This window comes from Pungitius pungitius, chromosome 14 (genome assembly GCF_949316345.1).
Source record: "Pungitius pungitius chromosome 14, fPunPun2.1, whole genome shotgun sequence".
In the NCBI taxonomy this organism is placed as follows: Eukaryota; Metazoa; Chordata; class Actinopteri; order Perciformes; family Gasterosteidae; genus Pungitius; species Pungitius pungitius.
In genome coordinates, this window is record NC_084913.1 from 2,374,062 (window position 1) to 2,398,516 (window position 24,455).

Here is a 24,455-nt window from a genome sequence, read left to right on the forward strand (position 1 = left end):
AAGGGATGATTTTCTCACAGCACAAAGAGATACTCCATAGTGATAACAGTCACATCCTGGGAGGGAAACAGATTGTTTTTTTCTCAGCTCCCCCCCCCCCCCCCCTCTCCTCCACTGCTCTGTGGACCCTATGGCGACGGAGAGATAATCAACTTGAACCAAACCACGCCCCCCTGGTTTCATCCTGGAGGGGGTTTATCTGCGCCTACATGTTGACTGCTCTGCATACGAGACCCAGCAAGAGCAGAGAACAGAACCCCCCCACACCCTCCTCCACCCCCTCCGCCAGACCACTCATGCTGACAGACCCGAAAAGAGCCTCCTCACCTCTGCGGACTGTGCCGGGATGGACCTGCTAGACAGCGGCTACCTGGACGCGCGCTCGCCCTACGACAACACTTTTAATTTCTGGAACGACTACCTCGGGCTGTCGACACTGGTCGCCAAGACCAAGATCCACAGCCCGTCCTGCGGGCCCAACTCCATCACAGAGTCCCTGAAAGCGACGCTGGGCTTGGAGGACGACTCGCCGGTGTGCTCCTGCGTAATCGGGCACGGCCGCGAAAGCGACGCGCACCTGGAGTGCTGCTGCTGCTGCGGCGGCGGCGCGGCCCCGGGCTCCCCGCCGATCTCCATCTACGACCTGAAGGAGCGCATCGCGCTGCTGAGGCCCTACGAGCACCTGGCCGGCGACGCGCAGCCGGGAGACAGAGACTCGCCCCCTTACCGGGGCGGCTTCGCCGGCCTCGACCTGCTCTCCGCGGACCGCAGGCGCAAACTGACCCAGAGGGGCAAGCCGGAGCCCAAGGTGTGCGTCTTCTGTCGGAATAACGGCGCACCGGAGGAGGTTTACGGCACCCACATCCTGAAGACGGCGGACGGCAGGGTGCTGTGCCCCATCCTGCGCGCGTACACCTGCCCGCTGTGCAGCGCCAACGGCGACCACGCGCACACCATCAAGTACTGCCCGCTGTCCAGAGAGCAGCCGAGCCAGAGGCCGGCGAAGGGCGGCCGCCCGACGGGCAAACGGATGAAAGTCTTCTGAGGCAGGAAGTTGGGAGTAGCTGTAAATGAATAGTGTGTATGCCGCCCCCCCCCCCTCCCTCCCTGTCCATTTCATGCACTAGAAAAGTCTGGTGTAAAAGATGTTCCTCTGTTTTCTTTGCGCGTTACTGCTTCATTTGTAATGTTTTTCTCTCTTTGGGCACGTCGTTTACACTTGGAAGCATTACGCCCCCCCCCCCCCCCTCTCCAGCACTCTTAAAGACTTGGTGATCAAAATGAACCAAAGTACTGTACCCATCGACCAGTGAATGACCACCTCCATGCTGTGATCAGAAGCACAGTGCGCGTGCATGTCCGCGCGCTGCTGTGGGTTTATTATGATGAGATGCCAACATGAATATGCAGCACTCCTCATATGAGATATGAATGTCAAGTCCCCTTTGTCGGCCCTTCTAGATTTTCTTCTTTATAATCGAGCACAGTTTTTTCTTCCTGCAGATAAATGTTTTCTACCAAAGGAACACACTTTTGTATTGAAACCTGAAGGGTCATTTCTGTATGTTGTTTATATGTTGGATCACGTTCATGATCGGATTTCATGTGAATAGTTTTTTGCAGATTATACCTGAATGTAAAAGGAAGATCTCTCTTCAAGTAGCTCCAAGCTCTTTTATTTCAGTTCGCTGTTCAAAAACAAAGATGCTGAATAGATTTTTTTTTTCAAGTGAAATTGTATTTCTGCGACTCTTGTAAATGTAATTAAGGGGTGAAACATTTTAGCAATGCAAATCCTGACATTCCAAAGTCTTTATCAGTCAATAGAAATGTTTTATGTACTTATTTTTACTTTATGTATATTCACTGTAAATGACTCTGAATTAAATGTGTAATTTGCATTTTTTCCTGACTGACTGTTTGGCACTACAACTCATTTTAACACACAACAAATCCGTCATTATGAGGACTGAATGTTATTTGGAATTGAGATTATTTTGTCCCATAACCTAAGAAGCACTTTCCTCTGATGCAGTTACGCCATCTAGTGTTACAAACCCTGTAGTGACCTTTATTAAAATATCACCACTGGACTCTAAGCACTGGGTGAATAGACAAAGACGACACAGTGAGTCATTAATAGAAAACAAATATAACGCACATCGTCCCTGCTACATCAACCATACCGTCATGAACTACAGCTTAAAGGGGACAACAACTGCACCAACACAAAGAGACCTCCGTGTCTTCCTCTACAAAAGCCTTTTGGGTGAACATTGACGTTTTTGCACCCAAAAGAACTTTATCGATTGAAGTATGCTGCTCTAAGGCCTGAATCTTTTTAGGCCATCTTCCCTTCATCAGGGTGGCGTTTCTAAAGAGTCTCGCAACCGCCCCGCAGCTAAAATGTCTGCCCCCAGAAGCCTTCCTGTACCACAGGATCAGCTGGACGGCTCTTTTTCAACATCAAGGATGACTGAAAGGAAACCTCCGATGGTTCCGCTGTGTCAGCAGACGCAGATGGTCTCCAGCGCATCGGTGACTCATCAGTGAACGACCTGCACTAAAGATCCTCTGGGAAACAATACATGGGGCCTGGAGAATGAACATCGGTTGACTAAAGGACATTCAGACCAATGAAAAGAAGTGCGTGAGAAGAGAATAGTTATTACTTTTTAAAGGATTAATGTTCAGTGACGTCAGGGCCTCGGTGTTTGTCGTGGCTCACATGAGACGGCGGGCATCGACCACATCAATCGGTTTCATTACCAGGCAACCTGCGTGCTAATCAATTAAAACCTTTAACTGCCTTGCTGTCAGAGTACACGCACGGCTACGTATTGATCGTCTCTAGGTGGGTTGTGGAAAATACTTTGTTTCCAGTCGTTTCCTACAGTTTTTGGTGTCCGTGCTTCAAAAGCTGCATTCAGGGAATAACGTCAAAGACGTATGAGAGTACGTGATTGCAATGCAATGTTTTAGGGTGAAAAGGAAAACCTGCACTACCACACGATTTCTGCCCACTGAAGCTGAGAGTGAGTCTGAAAACCAACTCCTCTCTTCACTGCAGCAGGCTGCTATTGGCCTGTTGGATGCTGACAGCACTGATGCTAATATGTGCTGGAGAGGGAGGGGGTGGGGGGGATGTGAGCCTCACTATAAAAGCCGGGGATCTGCAGCATCACCGAGCTGGTGCAGTGCAAAACGCCCGCTCATCCTCACCGATGGTGTGCAGAACAAGGGGGACATAAAAAAAAAAAAAACTTGGAAACATCCACATTCTTTTCTTAAACAAATAACAAAAAAAAAACACAACAAAAAATTCACCATGAACAATGATTCCTTCTTCTCTTCCAGCCGCCCTTGGGACATCTACAGATCCACCATGACCTCCTCCCTCTACTCTACTCCTCGAGCTCCTCCGCCTGGGAAGAGGATCCCGAGGCTGTTCTCCTCGACTCTGCCCGACGGCGCCGAGCGGATGGACCTGGCTCAGGCCAGCTCCCTCAACGCCGAGCTGATGGGCCAGCGCTCCCAGGAGAAGGAGCAGCTGGTGGGCCTGAACGACCGCTTCGCCACCTACATCGACAAGGTGAGGCACCTGGAGCTGCAGAACCGAGCCCTCCTGGCCGAGCTGGAGGCGCTGAGGAGGCGGCAGAACGACCCGTCCCGTCTGCAGACGCTCTATGAGGGCCAGTCGCGCAGCTTGAGGGCCATGATCGACTCGGAGAACGGGGAGAAGATGCGGATGGAGGCGGAGAGGGACTACCTGCGCGATGTGTATCAGCAGATGAAGGAGCGCTTTGAGGAGGAAGCGAGCCGGCGCATGGACGCCGAGGAGACCCTGCAGAGGTCCAGGGAGGAGGCCGACAGGGCCGCGCTCTCCAACTGCGACGCCGAGGCCGCCGTGGTCTCCCTCTGCGACGAGATGGCGTTCCTGAAGAAAGTCTTTGCGGAGGAGCAGGAGGAGCTGCAGGCCCAGCTGCAGGTGGCCAACATCAGCGTGGAGGTGGAGGTGCCCCGGCCCGACCTCTCCGCCGCCCTGCGCGACATCCGCGCGCAGTACGAGCGGCTGGCCGGCAAGAACATGCAGGCCGCCGAAGACTGGTACAAGGGCAAGTTCGCCAGCGTGGCGGAGATGGCGAGCAAAAACAACGAGGCCGTGCACGCCATCCGGGAGGAGACCATGGAGTACCGGCGCCTGCTTCAGTCCCGCTCCTCCGAGATCGAATCCCTCCGGAAATTCATCGACTCCCTAAATAAGCAGCTGGAGGATCTGGAGGACACGCAGACCAAAGAGGTGGCAAAGTACCAGGTGATTGAGGGCGGAGCGGATTCTGCTCTGCATGAATATTCACCCGATAGGGGATAGTGAACGAGTGTGTTGATTTGTCTTCAGTAGTGGCTTCATAGCAGTTCTCCTCCAGCAGACACAGCAAAGAGTCTCAGCCTCAAGGTTGGACGTAAAGTATAGAAACAGAAGGAAAGAATCTTCTTTTTTTTCTAAATAATGCAAAACACATTCTCTGCAGCAGCTACACCCTCCACATGCGTGGAGCTCAGCAGGTAATGATGGAAGGCTCACAGCAAAGTCACTACCCAGGATCAACCTTGAAAGCACAACGTAGATAACCTCTTAAAGTAAAAAGACATCCTGGTTTCTAGCATCACGAACAAGGATGTTTTTTTGATGAATTCATAGGTGAGGATAAGTGAGCTGGAGCGGGACATCACTGACGCCAAGCAGGAGATGGCCCGCTACCTGAGGGAGTACCAGGACCTTCTCAATGTGAAGATGGCCCTTGACATTGAAATAGCTGCGTACAGGTGAGACTTGTTTTTTTTTGTCCTCCACTAACATGTCGACATTTACTCGCTCTTACTCCACTTCATCCGTTTCCTCTACAGGAAACTTCTGGAGGGGGAAGAGATTCGTCTGGCTTACCCTTCCTTTCCCGCCCTGAACTAAAACCTAAGCCTGGCATCAACATGGATTCTTCACACCCCCCCCCTCTTCCCTCCCTGAACCCCCCCCTCATTTATTTTACACCCCCCCCCAATACTCGTCTCGATCCTTTCCTCCTCCTTCCTCCCCAAAACCAAACCTGCGAACAAAAGCTCATCCTTTCTCAAGACAGATGCGCCCTTGTGCTAAACAAGAGGTCCACCAGAAGTCCCCCTTCTTCTACACACGTTCTGACACCGCACATCAGGAAGAAGACCAACCGTAAGATGTAGAGTGGCTGCACTGCATCAGTTAGACAGCGAAGTCGGACCGCCGTATTGTTTTGGCGGAGCTCCTCATCGGTCACACGCCTTAAGGTCCAAGCAGTAGAGGTTTTTTTTTATTATTTTCTTCTGATCCCTCGTTGTGCAAACATTTGACCAATTGTTTGTGAAGGAGGACAAAACTCCCTTTTATCTCTCCATGCTTGGACTTTATCTGTGTTTGACCTGATGCAAGAAACCTGCAGCTTTGCTGATGAGGAGCTCTCCCAATCGATCACGCATTGTCCCGCATCCCTGGTTCTCTAGTAGTCAGTGAACCAGTGACCTTAAAATTTACTTTCACTATATTATAGACGCATTTTTGTTCTTTTAGTTACTCTTCCTCTGCAAATACGAGTTGGTTGGTTTAAAAACCAGAGTGAGTTTAGGTCTTTAAATTTGGCCGGTTATTTAAATTTCTAATTCCTTATGAAACAGCGTTGATTATTGCGGAAGAATTTGGGCAAGTAAATGCTTTGGAAGATTAAATTGTTACTGGTTTCTCCTTATAGCCATGCAGTGTGTCTCACAGCTTATCTGCATTCTATTTGTTTTCTGTGAGTTCATTCAAAGCTAAACAGTGAAACTGAAAGAGAAATGCAGGAGCTCCTTGTTGTACGTCTGCTGATGTTAGATCGAAATGGTGCTTTACATCCATGAAACTAATATAAACGCTCGGTGTACCTGTAACCGCAGGCAACAAGCTGAATAAACAAATAACTGAGCTGCAAATCGTTCACATCTCCTGTTTTCATTTGACATTTAGGACGTTACAATTGTTCACGCTGCTTAAATTTGTCCTTACTTGAAGCTCCCAATGTCACCACGGACGACACAGCGGCAGTGCACCATTTCCCATCATTCCATGCCCCTGGCACGCTGACTGCAGCTGTAATGTGTCGGTACCTCGCCTCAGCATCATCAATCACCGAGATGACACCTGCAGAACCCTGTGGAAAACAAACAAATGAGGCAGTTTGCACATTTACTCAAAAAAGGTGCGAGTGTAACACTAATGCTCAGCGGACACAACATGAAGTGACGCATCACTGTCTCGTTTTAAGAGATGTCCCTTTTCATGAGAACATCAAATATTATAGTCTGTTATTTTTAGCACAAGTTCGAGGCTCAGGTCACTTTATTTTTACTCGTAGAATAGAGGTATCCGTCTTTTACTTTATTTATACAAAACCACACAGACAATATACAGTCATGTATAATCAAGGCAACAATATCCCATAATAAATAAACAATGTGATGATTGATGGAGCAAAGCTCTTTTTACACCACGAGGTGTGACACCTTGAAAATATAGACCTGCGTTCAGATGGAAGAAGCTGAAATTCAACCTACTGGACAATTTAACAATGCAATTCTGTGCTTTAAAAAAGTTAGCTTATAGGTTAAGTTAACTGTTAGCTAATGTTAAGTACCAAACGTTAGCTTCGTAGTTAGCTGCCATTATTAGCACTAACATTAGAACGCCGGCGTAGGAGTGCCATTAAGTATGAAAAGTATTTCACTACAGCCAAAAGGAGCACATCATGATTGACAATCGTCCTGTGACATAATGTTATTGTATGTTACAGCGTTGTTTACGACCTACAGATGGCGGTAGAGGCTAACGAGCTCCTTAGCCGACCTGGCTAGCTAAGCTAGGATGCTAATTACTTCCTCCGGTCAGAGGACACCAACATGGCCGCCGTCTTCCGTCTATAACATTTCTGTCTCAATGTTAACTCTCAAATCCTTGTGAATTACCGCCGTCACGCGTTGAGCTTACTCACAGCTCTGCCCCCCCCCGCGCGGCCACGTTTTGACGCCGTCATGTTGCAGGCAGTTGGCGGGAGGAGCGTCCAGGCGACCCGGCTCTTGGCCGGCAGGAGGGCCGTGCTCGTCGAGGCGGTGCGGGGGAGAAAGTCCCGCACCGACACGGTGGCCAAGTCCAAACAAGGGCGCATCAAGGTGCCCCCCCCGGTCGACCCGACGGAGATGGTCGTCCTGAAGGAGAGGTACGCGGAGTACGAGATGATCACCAGGGCGCTGCGGTGAGTTAAAGCAGCAACGTTAATTGACGTGCCACCTGGTGTTTCGGTAAATTCTGTTTCCCTGCTCAAAGTCGAACAGGTGTTGGTGTGTAAACACGTGCATGCCCTCATTTCAATCAGCACAGCGTCACAATGTGCTTATTTCGATTGAAGCTGTTCAATCTGATAACATTAACCCCTATTGATCCCAGATGGACATTAGTTATTTGCTGTACATGGAAGGTTTTACATATAAATAAATCTCAAACAAGACTATCCATATATTTGAAGATTTATCAACCTGCATTCAGTTAAAATGTCATGCTAAATCCAACTAGTTGTTTCCTTTAAAATCTGAATAGACATTACTTCGCTCTAATTCCATGTTCCTGATCTGTGTCAGTAACTGTAATCTGTCTAATAAACATATGTTTGGTCCTGAAGCAACAACCGAAGGAGATAATAACCAACAGTCGCAGACATGATATTACACAATTGACAAATGACAAATGTTACGTTAAATGTAATGTTGCTTGATAGTTTCCATCTCAAACCTGAACCACGGTTTTAAAAGCGTGTATTTTGAAGAGTCCATTTTTTAATTGACGGGGTTCTCGCCCCTGTGTCCGTCAGTCTGGAGTTTAAGGAAGAAGTGCTTCGGAAGAAGTACGAGGAGGAGACGGGCTCCATGGCGGAGGAGAGGTCGAGGCAGGAGGCGGAGGAGCATCGCGCCCTCATGGCCTTCAACGACCAGGAGAACCTCCGCTTGCTCCAACGACGGTAAGAAGAAACCACAAAGGCGAAAGGAACCCATTTTTAGATGTGATCAACCGCTCTTGGTTCCGTATCGCGTTTCCGTCTCACGCCATTAGAAAAATAAGTGTTATTTTTTTGTCTGTTGTATCCCAAAAGTGAGCGTTCTCCTGTGTGTTTCAGGGTGTTGAGGATCCAGATGGAAAAGGAGGAAGCTGAGCGCAAGCAGGTGGAAGCTGTCCTTCAGCGAGAAGAACAGCAGCAGGAATTCATCAAAGAGAAGGAGAGGGAGATCCTGAAGTTACAGGTGGGATTATTTTGCTTTCTTCCTCCCAAAGTGAAGTCAACATTACATTTTATAGGGGACTTGTGAAAAAACTTTTTTTTGTACGACAGAAAACGTCGTGCTTGAGTGACAGCGAATGAGCTTCCTTTGTCGTTCTCTCTTCACAAGGAAACTGGAGTCTCTCTCACATGGCTTCAACAAAATAAGTTTGAAGTTCTGTCTCCAAATAACAGCGTGCAAAGATTCCCAAATATTGATCTGAAACGTTGTCTTACAGGAGGAAGCAAAGAACTTCATCACTTTGGAGAACCTGGATCAGCGTATCGAGGAAGCTCTGGACAGTCCGAAGAATTACAACTTTGCCATCGACAAAGAGGGGCGCGTTGTTAAACAGACGATGCTGCAGTGAAGCCGCAGAGCGACCTCTGACCTTTACACCATTCAGGACTGTGAGCCCAGTTCAGTGTTCAGTCCACCCGGTTTGCTTCAACTAAACGCAGAAAAACCTTCAGCGACAGATGAGCATTGTACCGACATGCAAGATCATTAGTACATTAAACTGAGTTTTGTGGATGAAAAGCTTATTTTCACACATTTGTGCTTTATATTGTTTTACTTGAGTGCTGTATTGTCAAAGTAAAAACATGTTGTTTTGATCATTGCTGTCGTCTCCCGATATGTAACCTGTGTGTGAGGTCACTTAATGTACCTTCAAAAGCTATTCATTTATATACAACATACCTTTTTGTAATGCATGTGCGTTGACTTAAAAAAAAACATAATTTGACAGACATTCTTAGATTTTTTTCTATTAGGATAAATAAAAAATACATCATCAACTTCTCACACTTAATATTCACCGGTTTGTAGTTTGATAAACAAGAGCACGGTGGTCTGAACTGGTCACACCCCCAAACCTGCAAGAAGGTACCTTCACACCGTTATCTAATCAAATAGGTCTCGGAGATAAAGCGTTGTTCTTGTTCCTCTCCTTTTTATTTGGCGAGAATACATCATCATACATACAAACGTTCTTGAGGGTAATTGTAGTTTGTTTGCCCCATAACGTCTATGATCTGACCCTGAATGGCCACCAGACGGCATCAGACTGGTCCTAAAAGTTGACGAGCACCTGGAATTTATAGCAAATACATTAAATATTGTAAATAGATGGTCACAGTAAAGGACGTTAAGACCTTCAACCCAGAGTGACTTATGGAGACGTTTATTGTCCAGCTGGGAGGCCGATCCCCAGTATGGAGACCAGTAAGCATTTGTTTATGTGTCCCATCGAACCAGAGAAAGATAAAACAAACATCTCATTCATAACTTGGATCATTCATAAAATTAATTTCAATAAAAAATATAGCATTAGCTCATATTAAACACTTAGCACTTGAATATTCAAGTATTATATAAAACCCCCTTCATGAAAACACTGTTGGGTTCTTCCACGACTCCAGATGTGAGGGAACGCTCTCTGGTACCTGAAAACATTCAAAGTCCGCAGTGTGTTTTACTTTAAGGAAGGAGGTTGTTGAGCTGCCCGGGGTACTTCTCAAACCTCCTCTCTGCCTCCTCGCTGAAGGCGTCACCTGATGGGTTCACAAACAAACGATCACCAAAGCAGGTCAACGCAAAGGTCGGAATAAAAGGCCCAATGTGGTGTTTGAGGACTGGTTACCAATGTGACAGTTGTGGAGCCAGACTCGGTGTCCGTCATATTTGCAGTTGCACTTCATGGCGTTGTTGGTGAAGTCGCTTTCAGACACTTCCTGGTTTGGATTGATGACAATCTGAAAGGGTCAGAAACGCAATAAATAATCACATGCATTAAAAAAACACATTCTACCCATTTGTCATTTGGAAATTAATTGCTTTGTCTGGCTTCCTGGTGAAAGTAACGGTGTTAATTAAGTATTTGAGAAGAGTCGATTTGTGATAACAAGTATTTCCTCCATCACATGTTACGCTGCTCTCCAAATACTCAACAACATTCACAGAATGATGCAATGGAAAAGTTTCCCCAACAGACCCTTTACCTCCAAAATGGCCTTCCTTAGAGGGGTTGGAGTTGCCTCCACAGGGGGTCATTTAAAAGAAATGGTGCCTCAGTCCAAATACTCATGGCCCTGACTGTAGATATACCTTCTTCAGCCATGTGCTCCCTGGGCTGCACATGCTCACCTGCAGGATGTAGTTTCCAGGTCTGACGTCCGTGATGTCGATCCACTGGCAGTCGATGTCGTGTCGGTACAGGTCCCAGCAGCCCACAGTGATGCCCTGATCGCCAAAGTTGGCGCACTCGTAGCGCTTAGAGACACCTGCAGGGCAAATGGATTCATCGGCTTTAAGATGCGTCAGCCAATTCACAATGAAGTCATCTCCAACTCAGGGGATGCTTAATTAGGAATATAACCATAAACCTTTATTCCACGGGAGGAAAACCGTCTCACCTTCCTGACAATCCGAGTCCTCCAGACAGAAGCTGGCCTTGTGGCCCTCGGCCACTCGGGAGCCGTTGGCGCTCATCAGGTCGTAGTGGGTGAAGATGTCCATGCTGTGGTAGTGGCTGGAAAACACAGGGAACAACAGTGTTGTGGATAACAAAAGCTATTTTGTGTACACTTTAAAAAGAAAAGAGCGGTAACAGCCCGGGGAGGTGAAAGTGAAATTAAGATCTTCTTAAGCTGTCTGTTTCGATGATGGACCACGTTACCCGTGGCAGGCGTGCCAGACCCACGAGTGGCGCCCGGCCTTCGGCTTGAAGTCGGCGCGGCCGATGTTGTGGATCTGGGAGGAGAAGCGCAGCAGGCGCCGGTGTCCGTAGGGCCAGTTGGCCTTGGCGGCGGACTTGGACAGGCAGTCCTCCTCGGCGGCGCAGTAGAGCATGTGCAGGGGCCGGTCCTCGATGTAGACCGTCTGCTGCACCAGAGGGGCGTTCAGGACCAGGTCGGAGGTCGCTGCGGACAGGAACACACAAAACACATGGAAAAGGAATGTTTGATTCACAGAAAATGAATTGCCCAATAAAACTATAAATCCATTTTTAATAGTGTAACTATTCAGTTATTTTGCTTTTAAAACTTTAAGAACATTTTGTGTTGACAATAACAACTTATTACGCTATTGTCACATGACTACAGCGGGCGATGTTGTCGTGGTAATAACGCGGCTCACTGTCGGAGCAGATGACTCCCGCGGCGAACTTGGCCGCCGCTTTCTGGCAGCTGAGCGCTCTGTGGTGCTGGCACTGACTCAGAGACATCTCGCTGCCCGCGCACTTCACGCCGCTCAGAACCATCTCCGTCACGTTGCTGCTGTCCCAGTACCACGTCTCCTTGATGGGGTTCAGACAGAGAGACGAAAAAAAACAGCATCCGTCAGGGGAGAAGCATTCACAAACTGGTTAAAGTGAAACAGATGCTCAGGACTCATATTTGGGCTTTCTGGTTGAGAACAATAACTTTGGTCATGTGACTCCATAATCGTTGACTTACTGGAAGGCCTCTACACACTAATACGAATGTAGCTATTGACCGAATATGATCACTGTAGTTCAATACATTTTCTCAGTATTTTGTATCACACCGCTTTGGTTTCTTGTCTTCAAAGTTACCAACTTTTTTTTCAAATGTCATTGTGTCATTTGTATACTGTATATATAATAATAGTTATTTTATACACATTTTTGTGATATGTTTAAATCTCTTGATCAATTAAATCTGTTCATATTTCTTATTTACACATTATATGTGAATCTTTTTTTGTGTCTCTGTCCCCTCTGTAAGTATCTATATTGAAGATTTTGATTGGAATAGTTTACAGGGTTATTATTAACTAACTTTATCCCTCACACATAATCAAGTTACTCCTGATGTAAATAAATGAGTCTCGATGGGTCACACCATTCTTCTCCTTCACTATTAACCGTGCTTTTGTTAAGACATGTGTTCAAACATCTCCACTCTGTACTCACAGTGACGGCATGCATGGAGTAGCCGAGCCCTAGCTGCCTGCACACCACCATGGCCTCCTTTGTGGTCCAGCCTGCGCTGCACACTGTGCCCCACTTGGAGCCAACCTGAACCTCCACCCGGCCCTCATAAGTGGACCGGCCTCCCACTATCCGGATCTGTGGACGGGCCCTGCTGGGAGTCAGTGAGGGGAAGACACTTCCTGTCCTGTCTCCTAATCTGACACCTTTAGGCCACGCGGGCGCGGCGGCGGCGGAGGAGAACGTGTTTATGGAAGCTTTGTTTGACTTTTACAGGCCTGGAGAGCGTCGGCGTGGTTTCCAGGTGAGGTCACCGCTTGGCTTTAGTTGTCAGTAGCTTTTTCAGTTTGATTAGAAAACTTCTCTTTTTTCGGTCAGCCCATTGAGAAAAGAGTGTCATCGACAAACAAGAAGCTTCTACTCCATATGGAAATGATAATGCACTGTCATTAAGGAAGGCATGTTTAAGAATATCCCAAATACACCAAGATGGAGATTTTGCATATGTTTTGGAAAGATATTAGTTATTATAGTTATTAGTATGCTGCACGTATCACTTAATACGTGACATAATTTGTTGATTGTAACGAAATGAAGTCTTCATGACAGCATATTACATTTGCATATGTAAATAATACCAGAGGTCAAGTGTTATTGACCTACTTGCACGCCCTGGTTAGCGTAGCCCAAGCCCAGCTGCCTGCAGACCACCATGGCCTCCTTGGTGCTCCAGGTCTCTCCACAGATCAGACCCCAGCCCTGCGTCCCGTTGGCGTCCGAGCGCAGCACCTCCACGCGGCCCTCGGAACGGGTCCGCCCTCCCGTGAGCCGGATCTGTGTGTGTGTGTGTGTGTGTGTGGGGCCGAGGGTTAGAGACCACAGAGCGAGCGGTGGACACACAAGGGCCGGGCTCAGAGAACCTGGGTCTGTTAGAAGTTCGTTTGGTGACATTGTTCGTATGTCACGTGACTCGGATTGAAAAGATGAGTTTTTCATCCCACTTAGTCCGGCCTCAATGTGTATCCACACGGAACAGGGGAAGAGTTCCTCTGGTGAAACGTTAAAAGGAAATCATTCATTCAAAGAGTAATTAGTTCTGAGATGTTTTCAAGCATCTGAACTAATTTGGAACACACGTTGTTTGTGGAGAAGTGTTGGCAGAGAGTGAAAATGCAAACCGAGAAGACGTTTAGAGCAGCGAAGAGCTGAAAGAACCCAGTAGAGGAATGGAAGCCATATTTCACTGTCATATCTAAGCTACATTAGTCAAAACAAAGTGATTCACAAATCATTTAGATCTGGGGTAGTAAATAGTATAAAATGAGGACAAAGCTAACAGAAGGTAGGAAGGTTCAGCTCTGACCGAGTCCTCGAGGCCCATGTGGGGCACGTTGCAGCGGACGGCGGCGTCCTCCACGTGCTGACAGTCCTCGGAGGTGATGTTCTTAAAGGGGCAGTTCCAGATGGACTTCTCTTGGCCAAGGCACTTGACCTCGTTCATGTAGATGGGACCCATTCCTGGAAAGACACACAGGCAGACTCTAAGTGGACCTTCATTTACTAAATGAACATCGTGTTGAGCTGAAAAACACTTGAAACTAGAGATTAAGACCAGAAACTTGTAATAAAACAAGTAGTTATTTTCTCACAGACCTTCAAACAATCAGTATGGCAGCGTTGTCTCTTCTTTGTTATTATTAATATTGAAAATATCGATCATGTTCTACTTTATTACTGTACTACTATACTCATGTAACCATTTCACCCTTTGAAAAAAAAAGGTTCTGTGTCTCTAATTCTTGAATCCCTACAGAAATGGAAGTTATGCAGTTCAGTCTTCCACCAGGAGCCGCTTGGATCAGGAAATTCCTTCGGGGACGTCGCTTGGATTAATTGGGCCGGGTGGTGGTTTGAGCGTGTTTGTGCTCCGCCTTCGGAGAGTTTATCATAATGTACACACTCACACAGGAGAAGACACGTCTGCACCCAGCGTCTCTGAGACCTGCCCCTCAAAAGACTGCTTGTTTCTTCTATGGTGGAATCTGAGGGCGGGTTACCAAAAAGAAAAAAAAAACTACACACCACGGATTCATAAATTTATAGAATCGACCGCCTCATTTTGACATGAAAGTGGTCCATGAGGAAGTGTAACATCTGGATTCCAGTGGATACTAAAATGTCACTGTTATTGTAGCAGCTTATTAGGAAAATGAGCTGCGTGTTTGTTTTCCTTGGAGGGCGTTTTTATTTCATGCGTTTGATCTTTGTCTCTTTTCTTTCGTCATGTACAGAATTCCTGAACTTATTAAAATAATGAGGAATCTGTGCAGGAATGCAGCCTCTCTGATGAGGGCAGATGATCAGAGATGACCTGACAGAAGATAAGATGATGACTATTATGAATATTAATGCTATAAATGAAGTTACAGCACAGCCCTTCATGTTTTTATTTGTAGTGAGGTCTCATTAGGGACTCACAGATGTTACATTTCCTACAGCTCCTTTCTAAAAGATGCCTCTTAAGGCGGTCATGATGAGGCTCAATCCCACTTGTAATCCATACGAGGTCCACTAACCTTGTCCCATGCGCCCTCCAGTCAGCGCCTCCTTGGCGCTGCCGAAGCCGAGCTCCCTGCAGACCACGCTGGCCGACTGCAGGTTCCAGCGATCGTCACACACGGTTCCCCACTCGCTGTCTTTCAGCACCTCCACGCGACCCTCGCCCACCCGGGCGCCTCCCTTCAGCCGCACGTTCCTCTGGGCACAGACGGACACATGGAACGTGAATGTATATATATATATATATATATATATATATATATATATATATATATATATATATATATATATATATATATATATATATATATATAGTCAGCCTGGAGGGAGGTATTTTGGAAGAAGCCATTTTGATCACAACACCTCTGGTTTTTCCAGCTTGAATCAGTTAAAGAACCTGCTTGGGAATAGAAAAAGACTGGTCTGGTGATCGAAAAGACGACTTTACCGAAGTCTTGGGTTTCTTTTTCAAGCCGTTGCTCTGCATGAAGAGCGGCCCCGGCATGCAGCTGACGACGGCCGCCGTGCCGCCCCTGCAGGCGGAGGTGGCGTTGGGCCTGCTGAACTCCAGAGGACAAGCTGCCAGGTGGACCTCGGTGCCCAAACACGCCACCGAGTGAATGAGGAAGTGGTTCTTCTGACGCTCCAAATACAACCTGCAGAGAGCGGAGGGCTGTGATGACGGAACTGGTCGCAGTGCAGCACGTATTTACTAATCAGCAACAAAAACACATATGCAGGAATGGTAAATTCACAAAGTCAACGCATTACTTTTTGATGTCACATTTTATCAACATGTTTTCCAGCTATATTTGCTTTTGCATTGCATTGTGGGAGAAGAGTGTCCATCAGCAGCACACTTAAAATGAATTGTACTTGGTCTCATATGTAGTATGAAGTTTTAACTTTAGGCTCAGAATTAATATCAGATAAAGTCCACACATGACTCCCTGAAAGTGAGGCGACAAAATGTTCCTTATCTACAAAAGAAAAAGACTTAAGGTATAAGCTTAAGTTGTGGGTTTGTTTCAAGTTATTAAATGTTCCTTCATAGAATAAATCCATGCAGTCATTTCCATATTTTTAGCACATATCAGGTGTTTTAATTCTGGACATCTATTCCAGGCAGCTTTAAATAACTATCCTTCCTTATCAGTTGAAATGACGTTTGCTGGTGAGTCTCGTGGGAGCAGCATGTGTGCGGGTCTTTTCACAGAGCTTAGATTTCTGTTGATCCTCAGATTACCTTTTGCCAGCGCTGCTCTGTTTAGACTTAGAGTTAGCTTTAGCTTTGGATGTCTGCCTGCAAGGTAAACATGGGTTAGACTGCACACCACGGGGACAAAGCAGCAATCACACGACGCACAATTATGGGAAGAAAATAAATCCATATGCATTTGGCCACAAATTGTATAACACATAGAACATTATATGTTTGTTAGTACATGTAGGTTTTCTTAAGGTTACCACTTATTGATTATGTTTGACGTATGGCATTGCTTTTAAATCAATGAGGTAGGTTTAACAAAGAAAGCATGATATCTAATGGGTAATATCATGAACCACACACACTCTTTGTTAATTGGTTTTTCATTTTGTGAAACAAACCTCGGATATTTTGTTACTCTGGTACAGACCCAAGTTCAGATAAGAATCTGCAAATTATGAATGTAATCATTATGTTTTAATCATGTCGTTTTCCAACATGTGGACAGTTTATAAATGGTGTCACGTCGTAGTCGAGCGTGGGAAACTCCACCCGAGTGGATCTCTCAGGAGGCCAAATGAAGCGATGTGACGTATTTGCAGATTCTACCGGACGCAGGTTGTTATTTCTTTTGTTGAAGAACCCAACAAGCAAAAAACATGCCATACTGTAATGAGGAATGGATTTTCCAGCTGATTACGGGACTAATCCGTGGAAAAATGAACCCCTGTTAGCTGACACGGCACAGATTAACCACATCAAAAGGGGCCTGAAACGGTTAACTTCATGTTGAAGTTAATTGTGCATTGAACTGCACTTACATTAAATTTGAGTATGGGGTGTTTAATACATGCCATGTGAGTGGAAAGACAATGAACAGAAAGGAGAAGACGCATCCACACACGGCAACCATGAGCTTCAGCGGGATGAAACACAGAGGTTCAACGCATTCACGATTCCATGATGTCACAAAGGGGGCAAACGGCTAAAGGGTCTAAAGGAGCTAACGGGTCGTCGTCTTCTACCAGCAGGAAACCCACTGTCAGAGCTACGCAGTGCGGACGGAGGGTTTTCCTGGGGACGGAGTACCTTCCACCGGCTGAGACAGGGACTTTTGGCCTGGAGAGCGTCTCAGCTGCTCGCTTTTTCAGACGTCTGCAACGGTCAGACAGCGAGATTCCATCACATACAGGAGAGAGACTACATGCAAACACACACACACCCAAGCTGTCTCTGAGCCACACACACACACACAGATGCATTTCGTTCAGGAGAGGTACTGGAGGGTCAGCGGTGAATAGCATTTCTCACATTCCACAAGACTTCAGCATAGTGGATTACGGACTTTAGGTCACCAAAGTGTGATCACAATCACTGAACTATTCCAAGTATTCAGAAGGTTCAGCAGCTGTGGAGGCCTCATTAATGCAGGATCTGTGGTACCGGCTGGTGATACCATGGAGGTCCAGTGACAATAACGTCTCAATGCTGGTCTACCTTGACAGTCACACACGTTTCTTGGCATTAAAATGGTCCCGGCAAATAGTCCCAGTAAGTTTCTGCCTTTAAACACCTTTAAGATCAAACTGTTTTGACGCGATTCACTTTATGGACTGACTGGCCGCCCTGAATTCATACAATATAACCCAAAGCCCCCAGAAGGTGACAGGACACCACAATGGGAGTCTTTCTGAGTGCAGGTTGGCTTCTCTTCCTTCCTAAAAAGCCGGATCCTTCCTCTCAGCCTTCACACGTGTTTGAGAGAAAACACACATTTCCCCTCGTACGACTGTGAAGCATCTGCATGAGATGGATAATGTGTGCACTCATTGGGGGGGGAGGAGAAGTTATTTGTGGTCCTTCCAACTGAGAGTTTATGTTTAAAAAAAAAAAGTGAATTGGTTTTAAATGTTAAATGTAATTAGAATCATCATTATTTTGGTTCTTTTTTGTCCAGTTTGCGTAGTTTTATTTTTACGCATCTGTGCCTGAATTTATACACACTTACATTTAACTAAAAGGTTGCACGCGCACAAACAGAAATATCAAGGTTCCTCTTAACATTGTAGACAAACTCTCGCGCTATATTTATACACATATATATATATATATTTATACCACTTTTTTGACATTTATCGAGCATAAAGTGCTATAAATTATATCAACAAAGAACTGAAAACAACGGTTTTTTTCAGTACTCAGTTTTACATTTTGGGTGGATTAAACACATGAAGACACATCCACACACGGCAACACATGTGTTATGAACAAGTAAATAACAACCTTCAAGTAATAAACAGACTAAGAACATGAAATATGTGACCCGGCCACATAAAAAAGAGAAAGAAAAGGCTTTACTTTCTAACCAAAGATAAAAAAAACATCCTCAGAAGGAAGCTTAAAGACACAGAACAGACGGAGACTCGTGGGCTTTGTTCTGGAGAAGGTCGACACTTGGTTGGTTGGAGTGCAGCGACTCTACTTACTTGTAGAAGTTCTTGTTGACTTTCCTCTCGTGCGGGAATCCCAGCATGCCGCAGACCACGTGCGTGTTTTTGATGGTCCACCCCAGGTCGCAGATCTGCGCCCAGCCGTCTCTGTGCTTCACCTCCACCACGCCCTCCGTGATGGGCAGCTTCTTTCTGGACATGGCGACCACGGGCCGGAGCCGCACCCCGTCGATCTTGTTCTCATCGACTTGAGTCTGTCCGGAATATTCCAGATTTAAATTACACTGAAAACTCAACTCATTACTGAAAATGGTCTTTCTTCCTATCATATCTTTTGGTGGCATTTCTTCTAAATGACGATGAGTTAAATTAGGTTTTAGAGGCTTTAGTTTGCAGCTAAAAAGGGTGGATTTCTTAAAAATGGCCACATGAAGGAGACTAAACAACGCGTCCCAGCTACTACCGAGTCATTTCGGGTCCAAACGGCTCATACAGGGTGAACGGAACAGTTCCTGATGGCCAGCTTTGTATTGAGTCACTGCCGTTGTGGTTTACTTGGAAAGGAAAACAGGCTTGTGGTCACAGATTGAAGCCTGGGCGCCATATTGGACTGAGCCCGACTCCACGCAGCAGGCCGAGGGAGGGAAAGGGCCGTCCCACTTATGAATCTCTTATGAAACTCTTTTTTTTTTCCATAAGAGCCTTCTGTGTAACAGAGACCCCTCGTCCAGCGGCTCAACCCGGGTCCAGCAGTCCCCGCTCTAACCTTGTTCACCTCGGACCAGTCGCTTAAACAAATTAACAAATGGACGAACGGAAAAATAAAGTAAACAGTGTTTTCTCAGATCAGGAGACCAATGTTCCCTGAGTTCTGAATCGTTTGTTTATCCAAGGAGGCTTTAATAAAAACACTCGCTCTTCATTCAAACATCCTTCACATTAGCAATCATTCCAATCTTTAATTCATACACATTTGGTGTTATTATGTGTACACATATTCATGTAAATAGCGCATTATTCACTTTTCTATTTTGCCCATTCCAAGAAAATTCTATAGCTCTTTTTATTTTGATATATTTTACATATTTCCTTCATTGAAAATGTATATTATTTGAGCTTTAGTTACTTTTTTTTCTCTTTGATCTTCATTGCAACATCAAGTCCAACATTGGACTAAAAGCCTTATCACCCCTCAAATGTTCCAGAGCAATCTGATGATGCCGTTATAATGAATTATTTTAGGTAATCGTGAACTAAAAATCATCGTGTCATTACATGTTTTGAACTAAATGATATTATTTAACTGTATTTAAGCACAACGATGCTCAGAGATAAAACCCAGACCTTTCTGAAAAGTGAACTGAAGCAAAGGCAAACCACACATCTACTGTATCACACACATCCACACAAATGCACAAGTTGTCACACCTGAACTGGGAGATGCTGCTGAGAGAGAAGAAAACATTTAAAATCCGACCCGGTGACCTCCACAACCCCCACTCACAACCAGTCGATGCAGCTGATGCTGTGCCATGTGACGGAGGAAGCTCCTCTCACACACACACACACACACACACACACACTACGTCAACATTAGGACAACACACATATGGAGAGCCTGTGCTTTTAAAAGGCTCACACACATGGTGTGGCGGAGAGGCAACGAGGAGACAAATGTCTTCCATGTGTATTGAATCATATGGTCTCAAGGCTGTGGAGACCCTGAGCTCAGTTTATGGGCCTTTAACGGCTTCTAAATGAACACTCTTTTTCCTAAAACAACACTTACGTCAATAACATTTGAATCCACGAAGCCCGGGATCCTCTCGTCTTGGCACACAACTCCGGCGTCCTCGTCGTGAGTGCAGTCGCTGTTGCCCCAGCCGCGGGACTTGCAGAGCTCGATGCTCTTCTCGCCCCCGTTGCACTGCACGTTGTCCAGCCAGATCTTTCCTGCACAGGCAGCAGACTGTTAGTGCACTCTCCTACTACTGGATTTATTCATCTATCAGGGAGTGTGCTCTACAATCACCGTTACAGTTTCCAACTTCATGTGCGCAAGACGTTTATATGAAGAGGAGCCACGCTTACCTTGGCCCTTGCCGTATTTGGCGCTGTGGGTCCATCCTGTGGCCGAGACGAAGCCCAGGTGGCGACAGAGCACGTTGGCGTTGTGTATCGAGAAGTCGTCGTCACAGATGGTTCCCCACTCGCCCTGGTGGAAAAGCTCCACCCGACCCTCGTTGTGCTTTCGGGGGTAGCCGGACAGTCTGACCTTTAGCCGTGCGCTCTGGGACTGGGCGGACGGGGACGGCGTGGACAGCGGCGAGGGCGTCCGCGTGGCTGCCCGCGTGGGTGAGTTCGACGGCGTCGTCTGGGCCAAACAGCACGGCAACCACAACCCGAACAGAAGGCCGCAAGCCAACTGTTGCCTGCGTCTGGACTTCTGCATTATTTGGACTGCACGTGAGAAGAAGGAGCAGACGGTCATGGTCACACTGAACGGGAGATGAACATAATGTGAAAAGCTAGACGATCAGTTTGCCTTTGATACCACAGTAAGACATTTCATCCACTTGTACCCCAGAGGCCTCATTCGGTTGGCCCAGAAAGAGCCTTCTGGTCGGCCTAAACGAGACCCGGAATGAATCCTAAAAGGTGCTTGTAGCTAAAACCAGGAGGCTTCACACATTCAGCATATGGAACCACTGTAAGGAGGGATTAAAGCGTCTAGAGCTGCTTCAGCAGCTTGATTAGAACCACCTGGCCAGTGATGACGTCGCTCACACAGGGGAAGAATAACAGGAAACATTTATACATGTGTGGATGTCAATGGCTGCACGATGACACGGGTCACAAAGGTCACATGAATCTTAATATGTATGTTATCAACAGCTGTACCTTCACGGTATGTTTGTTCCTTTTTTATAGTTTCTCTGTCAATTTTTCTTTCCACAGTTGTTATTGAGCAGACTGCTCCTTCATTCAGGACATTTTGCTGTGGGTTCATTCATAATTCTTGATGCGAGCCCCCTTTTCCATTAAAAATATTCCCACCGGTGCTCTAAAAAACATTTGTGTACAGCGTTGTTAACATAGGCCTGCTATTGATAACTTTAGCAGGCGGTTGGGGGTCGTTCCTCCAGAGACACAAATACAGTAGTGTGATGTGTTTGTGCAGAAACCACAAACTTAAGGTGCCCTTTCCAAAACATGTGTGAGACTGACTGCATCGTCTGAGTCCCGTTTCACGGTGTATGGAAGGACACGCGTGTCCTCTCTGAGCCGCTGTGTCTGAACTGAAGCCCGGTGCCACATTCACAGCAGATACTTGTGTTTAAGCGTGTTTAACCGATTCAAAGCGTGATGATGATTAGTTGTCACCTTTAACTGAGTGGTGAAATGATCATGTTTTCAACATCACAATAAAAACATGAACTTCCTGCTATTTTAACAGTCTTCCTGTGAAATGAGGTCTCAGTATGTTGGTGGGTGGTTGTGGCTCAGGGGTGAGAACGGGTCCATGTGTGGAGGTGTCAGCTGATCTGACCTTTTGGGTGTGTTCATTTCAACAATATATAGTTATCGTAACTGATAAAGACCCACGTTTAGTCACGTCGTGGCAGCTGTCATTACAGGAAACCTCAATCACATCAGGCCAAAGAGACTAGAAGATATCTGAGTGGAATCACCTTACTTCAAATCAAGCCTCTCTCTCTTTTACTCACCCGTTGAACGGTTTCTCTTCCTGTCTCACCCCCCACTGGAGAAAGGACTCCATACCAATGTGCACATGGATCAGGTCTTGCGGGACGCTCAAATCAACCAGCAGCAAAGGTTCACTTTGCTTCGAGACCCAACAAACTCTGAATCTGTTTGCTGATCAATTCACTGACAGAGTTCTGCAACTCGTTGTGCTTTTTAAAATGAAAGAACGCGTTTGAAAGCTTTCTGGGCAACGGAAAGGATTTTCTCGCCTTGTGCATTGTGTTGAACTTTATGTACGAACGAGTCAACATGAGATTACGTCAAAGAATGCAATCGTAGAGGAAGACTCAGGGTTTCCGTTTTAAATAGAGGAAAAATTAGAAAAAGGAACACTAAAGATTCTCTAAACGGAAACAAATGGTGGGCAAACCTTTGATTGGATCATCAATAATGAGTTAGTAATGCCTTCAGAACATCAATTCCCGAATACAAAGTACAATCACAAAGTATTTTAAAAGTGTTGCTCAATGCGGTACAAATGAAAAGTATTAATAAACAGTGCAACACCCTTCAGACTATTTTTCCAGGTCAATATTTGGCTTTGGGGACACATCTAGTTTCCTGTTGCAGCAATCCTCACATATTTCCATGTATTTGTATACATGTATATGGGCTTGATTTAGTAAGAATCATATATGAAGCAACGTCATGACTCACAGAACATTCTATAATTGTATTACAGATGAAACTAAAACTTTATGTAACGTAACGTTGAAGAATTTAAGTTCTTCAGCAAAATTCCAAACGGCATTTCAAACTTAAAAGTACAAAACAAATGTGCCTGACCTTATGTTTCCAGTGAGAGGAGGTTTTAACGGTTCCAGTGGAGGGGGGCTGGCTCTTCAGTTTTTAGCTGTTCCCAGAAGTTCACAAACGGAACCTCCCGAAGGCAAAAGTTGGAAGAAATATCCCAGAACTCGAGCTATTTCATCTCCTGCATCAAAAACGGGTCCAATTTGGGGGCCGGTGGTCCATCGAGCAGCAGAAGTACTTCTCACAGCGGTGCCGTCTGCCAGCTGTGCGGCAGTCACTGAGGAGGAGGAGGAGGAGGAGGAGGAGGAGGAGGAGGAGGAGGAGGGGGGCTGGCTTTATTCCCTGCAGAGACACTAACTCTTTCATGGATGGGTCTCTAACAGCCGGTCTTACCTCGCATAACGCCACGCGCAAAAAAAAAGAGTATTCCACGTAACGTTGTTCAGGTTCAAGCGATGAAAATAAGTGCAAATAAGCTTCTTGGGGATCACATGTTTTTGTAAAATCAATGAAATATAAGTTAGTATAAATGTAACGTTAGTTTGGAGTTAAGGAGATTAAAATGGAATCTTAATTCCCGATAATATAGCATATTATGGTATGGGGGAGGGGGGTAGCTAGCATACATCATTTATAACATCCATCGTTATTTAACATTAAACATTATGCTTCAAATTGTTCCCCCATGAAATAAAGTTCGCCAGTTAAACACAAATCTAACTCAAAGGAATGATTAAAAAGTTTGGGATAAATTAGCATTTTCCCAAAAACCTCCAAACTAAGCGAGCGTATCTAATACGTCACTGAGTGACGTTAACAGTTAGCTCAGTTAGCTCACTCATTAGCAGCTGTACAATGCAGTGTACCGCACTTCCTCCCGTGGTTTCCTCTGACGTTGTGCCGGGCAGCTCTTTTTGCTTTTAACTGTAATCCTGGAGCGAGGGATACACAAGGTACAACAGTGTTTCTCTGCAATTGAAATTAAAGACCAAAGATTCGCCCGCCTCAAACCATTACACTTAGTTTGCTCTCCGGCATATTACCATGGTGTTTCCATGGCAACATCGTTCGCGTGAGCGATAAATTCGCGCCTCGTAGAAAATGAATGAGGGCGGAGGCCACGTGACTTTTCCTTCTGTTTGTCTTTACGTTAAATTAGATCGTATTTTAAGTTAAACTAAGTTGTAATGTTTGTTCAGAAATGTCCGATACTAGTATTGCAATATTCTGGTAAATATATAAATAAGATATTTTGCAGTTTCAGAATAAAATATAGTTATATTATAACTATACTCTGTATAAGGAGAAGACTGCTACCTGCCACAACATATAATAAAAATAGTTTACCAGCTACAACATTAAAGTAATTTAAATATAATGCATCCGT

The 24,455-nt window shown here is 45.7% G+C and overlaps 4 protein-coding genes across 5 annotated transcripts; 3 read left to right on the forward strand and 1 right to left on the reverse strand.

Moving 5' to 3' along the window:
- The first annotated feature begins 204 nt into the window (after positions 1–204).
- Positions 205–1,913, forward strand: LOC119227271 (nanos homolog 1-like). Its single transcript, XM_037485910.2, has one exon. The coding sequence runs from the start codon at positions 347–349 to the stop codon at positions 1,043–1,045; it is 699 nt and encodes a 232-aa protein (XP_037341807.2). The 5' UTR covers positions 205–346; the 3' UTR covers positions 1,046–1,913.
- Positions 1,914–3,166: 1,253 nt separating this feature from the next.
- neff2 (neuronal intermediate filament family member 2) lies at positions 3,167–6,004 on the forward strand. The gene is made up of 3 exons (XM_037485906.2): positions 3,167–4,315; positions 4,703–4,827; positions 4,909–6,004. The coding sequence occupies exons 1-3, from the start codon at positions 3,329–3,331 to the stop codon at positions 4,967–4,969; spliced, it is 1,173 nt and encodes a 390-aa protein (XP_037341803.1). The 5' UTR covers positions 3,167–3,328; the 3' UTR covers positions 4,970–6,004.
- A 929-nt stretch (positions 6,005–6,933) lies between these two features.
- On the forward strand, positions 6,934–8,990 carry mrps26 (mitochondrial ribosomal protein S26). Its single transcript, XM_037485913.2, has 4 exons — positions 6,934–7,316; positions 7,929–8,075; positions 8,232–8,355; positions 8,612–8,990. The coding sequence occupies exons 1-4, from the start codon at positions 7,096–7,098 to the stop codon at positions 8,741–8,743; spliced, it is 624 nt and encodes a 207-aa protein (XP_037341810.1). The 5' UTR covers positions 6,934–7,095; the 3' UTR covers positions 8,744–8,990.
- A 133-nt stretch (positions 8,991–9,123) lies between these two features.
- loxl3b (lysyl oxidase-like 3b) lies at positions 9,124–24,386 on the reverse strand. 2 transcript variants are annotated; one of them, XM_062557312.1, is made up of 17 exons: positions 23,462–24,386; positions 23,102–23,345; positions 20,639–21,007; positions 20,337–20,500; positions 18,584–18,801; positions 17,187–17,252; positions 16,137–16,193; positions 15,339–15,546; positions 14,908–15,088; positions 13,695–13,849; positions 12,995–13,165; positions 11,515–11,674; positions 11,054–11,297; positions 10,791–10,906; positions 10,522–10,658; positions 10,019–10,130; positions 9,124–9,929 (listed from the first exon to the last, which is right to left on the reverse strand). In XM_062557312.1, exons 3-17 carry the CDS (start codon positions 20,997–20,999, stop codon positions 9,856–9,858), a joined length of 2,424 nt encoding a protein of 807 aa, XP_062413296.1. In that variant the 5' UTR covers positions 21,000–21,007; positions 23,102–23,345; positions 23,462–24,386; the 3' UTR covers positions 9,124–9,855. The 2 variants fall into 2 exon arrangements, with proteins under 2 accessions (XP_062413296.1, XP_037341794.2); XM_037485897.2 differs by lacking the exons at positions 16,137–16,193; positions 17,187–17,252 and having other exon boundaries at positions 23,102–24,386.
- Between the last annotated feature and the right edge of the window lie 69 nt (positions 24,387–24,455).

What these genes read in the sequence shown, in the direction of transcription:
- mrps26 (XM_037485913.2), top strand. Translation starts at nt 7,096, where the DNA reads ATGTTGCAGGCAGTTGGCGGGAGGAGCGTCCAGGCGACCCGGCTCTTG. An exon ending in CTCCGCTTGCTCCAACGACG is followed by an intron (nt 8,076 to 8,231) that starts GTAAGAAGAAAC and finishes TGTGTGTTTCAG; the next exon opens with GGTGTTGAGGATCCAGATGG. An exon ending in GGGAGATCCTGAAGTTACAG is followed by an intron (nt 8,356 to 8,611) that starts GTGGGATTATTT and finishes GTTGTCTTACAG; the next exon opens with GAGGAAGCAAAGAACTTCAT.
- loxl3b (XM_062557312.1), bottom strand. Translation starts at nt 20,999, where the DNA reads ATGCAGAAGTCCAGACGCAGGCAACAGTTGGCTTGCGGCCTTCTGTTC. An exon ending in CCTGTCTCAGCCGGTGGAAG is followed by an intron (nt 16,194 to 17,186) that starts GTACTCCGTCCC and finishes TTTACCTTGCAG; the next exon opens with GCAGACATCCAAAGCTAAAG. An exon ending in AAAAGAAACCCAAGACTTCG is followed by an intron (nt 15,089 to 15,338) that starts GTAAAGTCGTCT and finishes GTCTGTGCCCAG; the next exon opens with AGGAACGTGCGGCTGAAGGG.
- neff2 (XM_037485906.2), top strand. Translation starts at nt 3,329, where the DNA reads ATGAACAATGATTCCTTCTTCTCTTCCAGCCGCCCTTGGGACATCTAC. An exon ending in AAGAGGTGGCAAAGTACCAG is followed by an intron (nt 4,316 to 4,702) that starts GTGATTGAGGGC and finishes ATGAATTCATAG; the next exon opens with GTGAGGATAAGTGAGCTGGA. An exon ending in ATTGAAATAGCTGCGTACAG is followed by an intron (nt 4,828 to 4,908) that starts GTGAGACTTGTT and finishes TTTCCTCTACAG; the next exon opens with GAAACTTCTGGAGGGGGAAG.
- LOC119227271 (XM_037485910.2), top strand. Translation starts at nt 347, where the DNA reads ATGGACCTGCTAGACAGCGGCTACCTGGACGCGCGCTCGCCCTACGAC.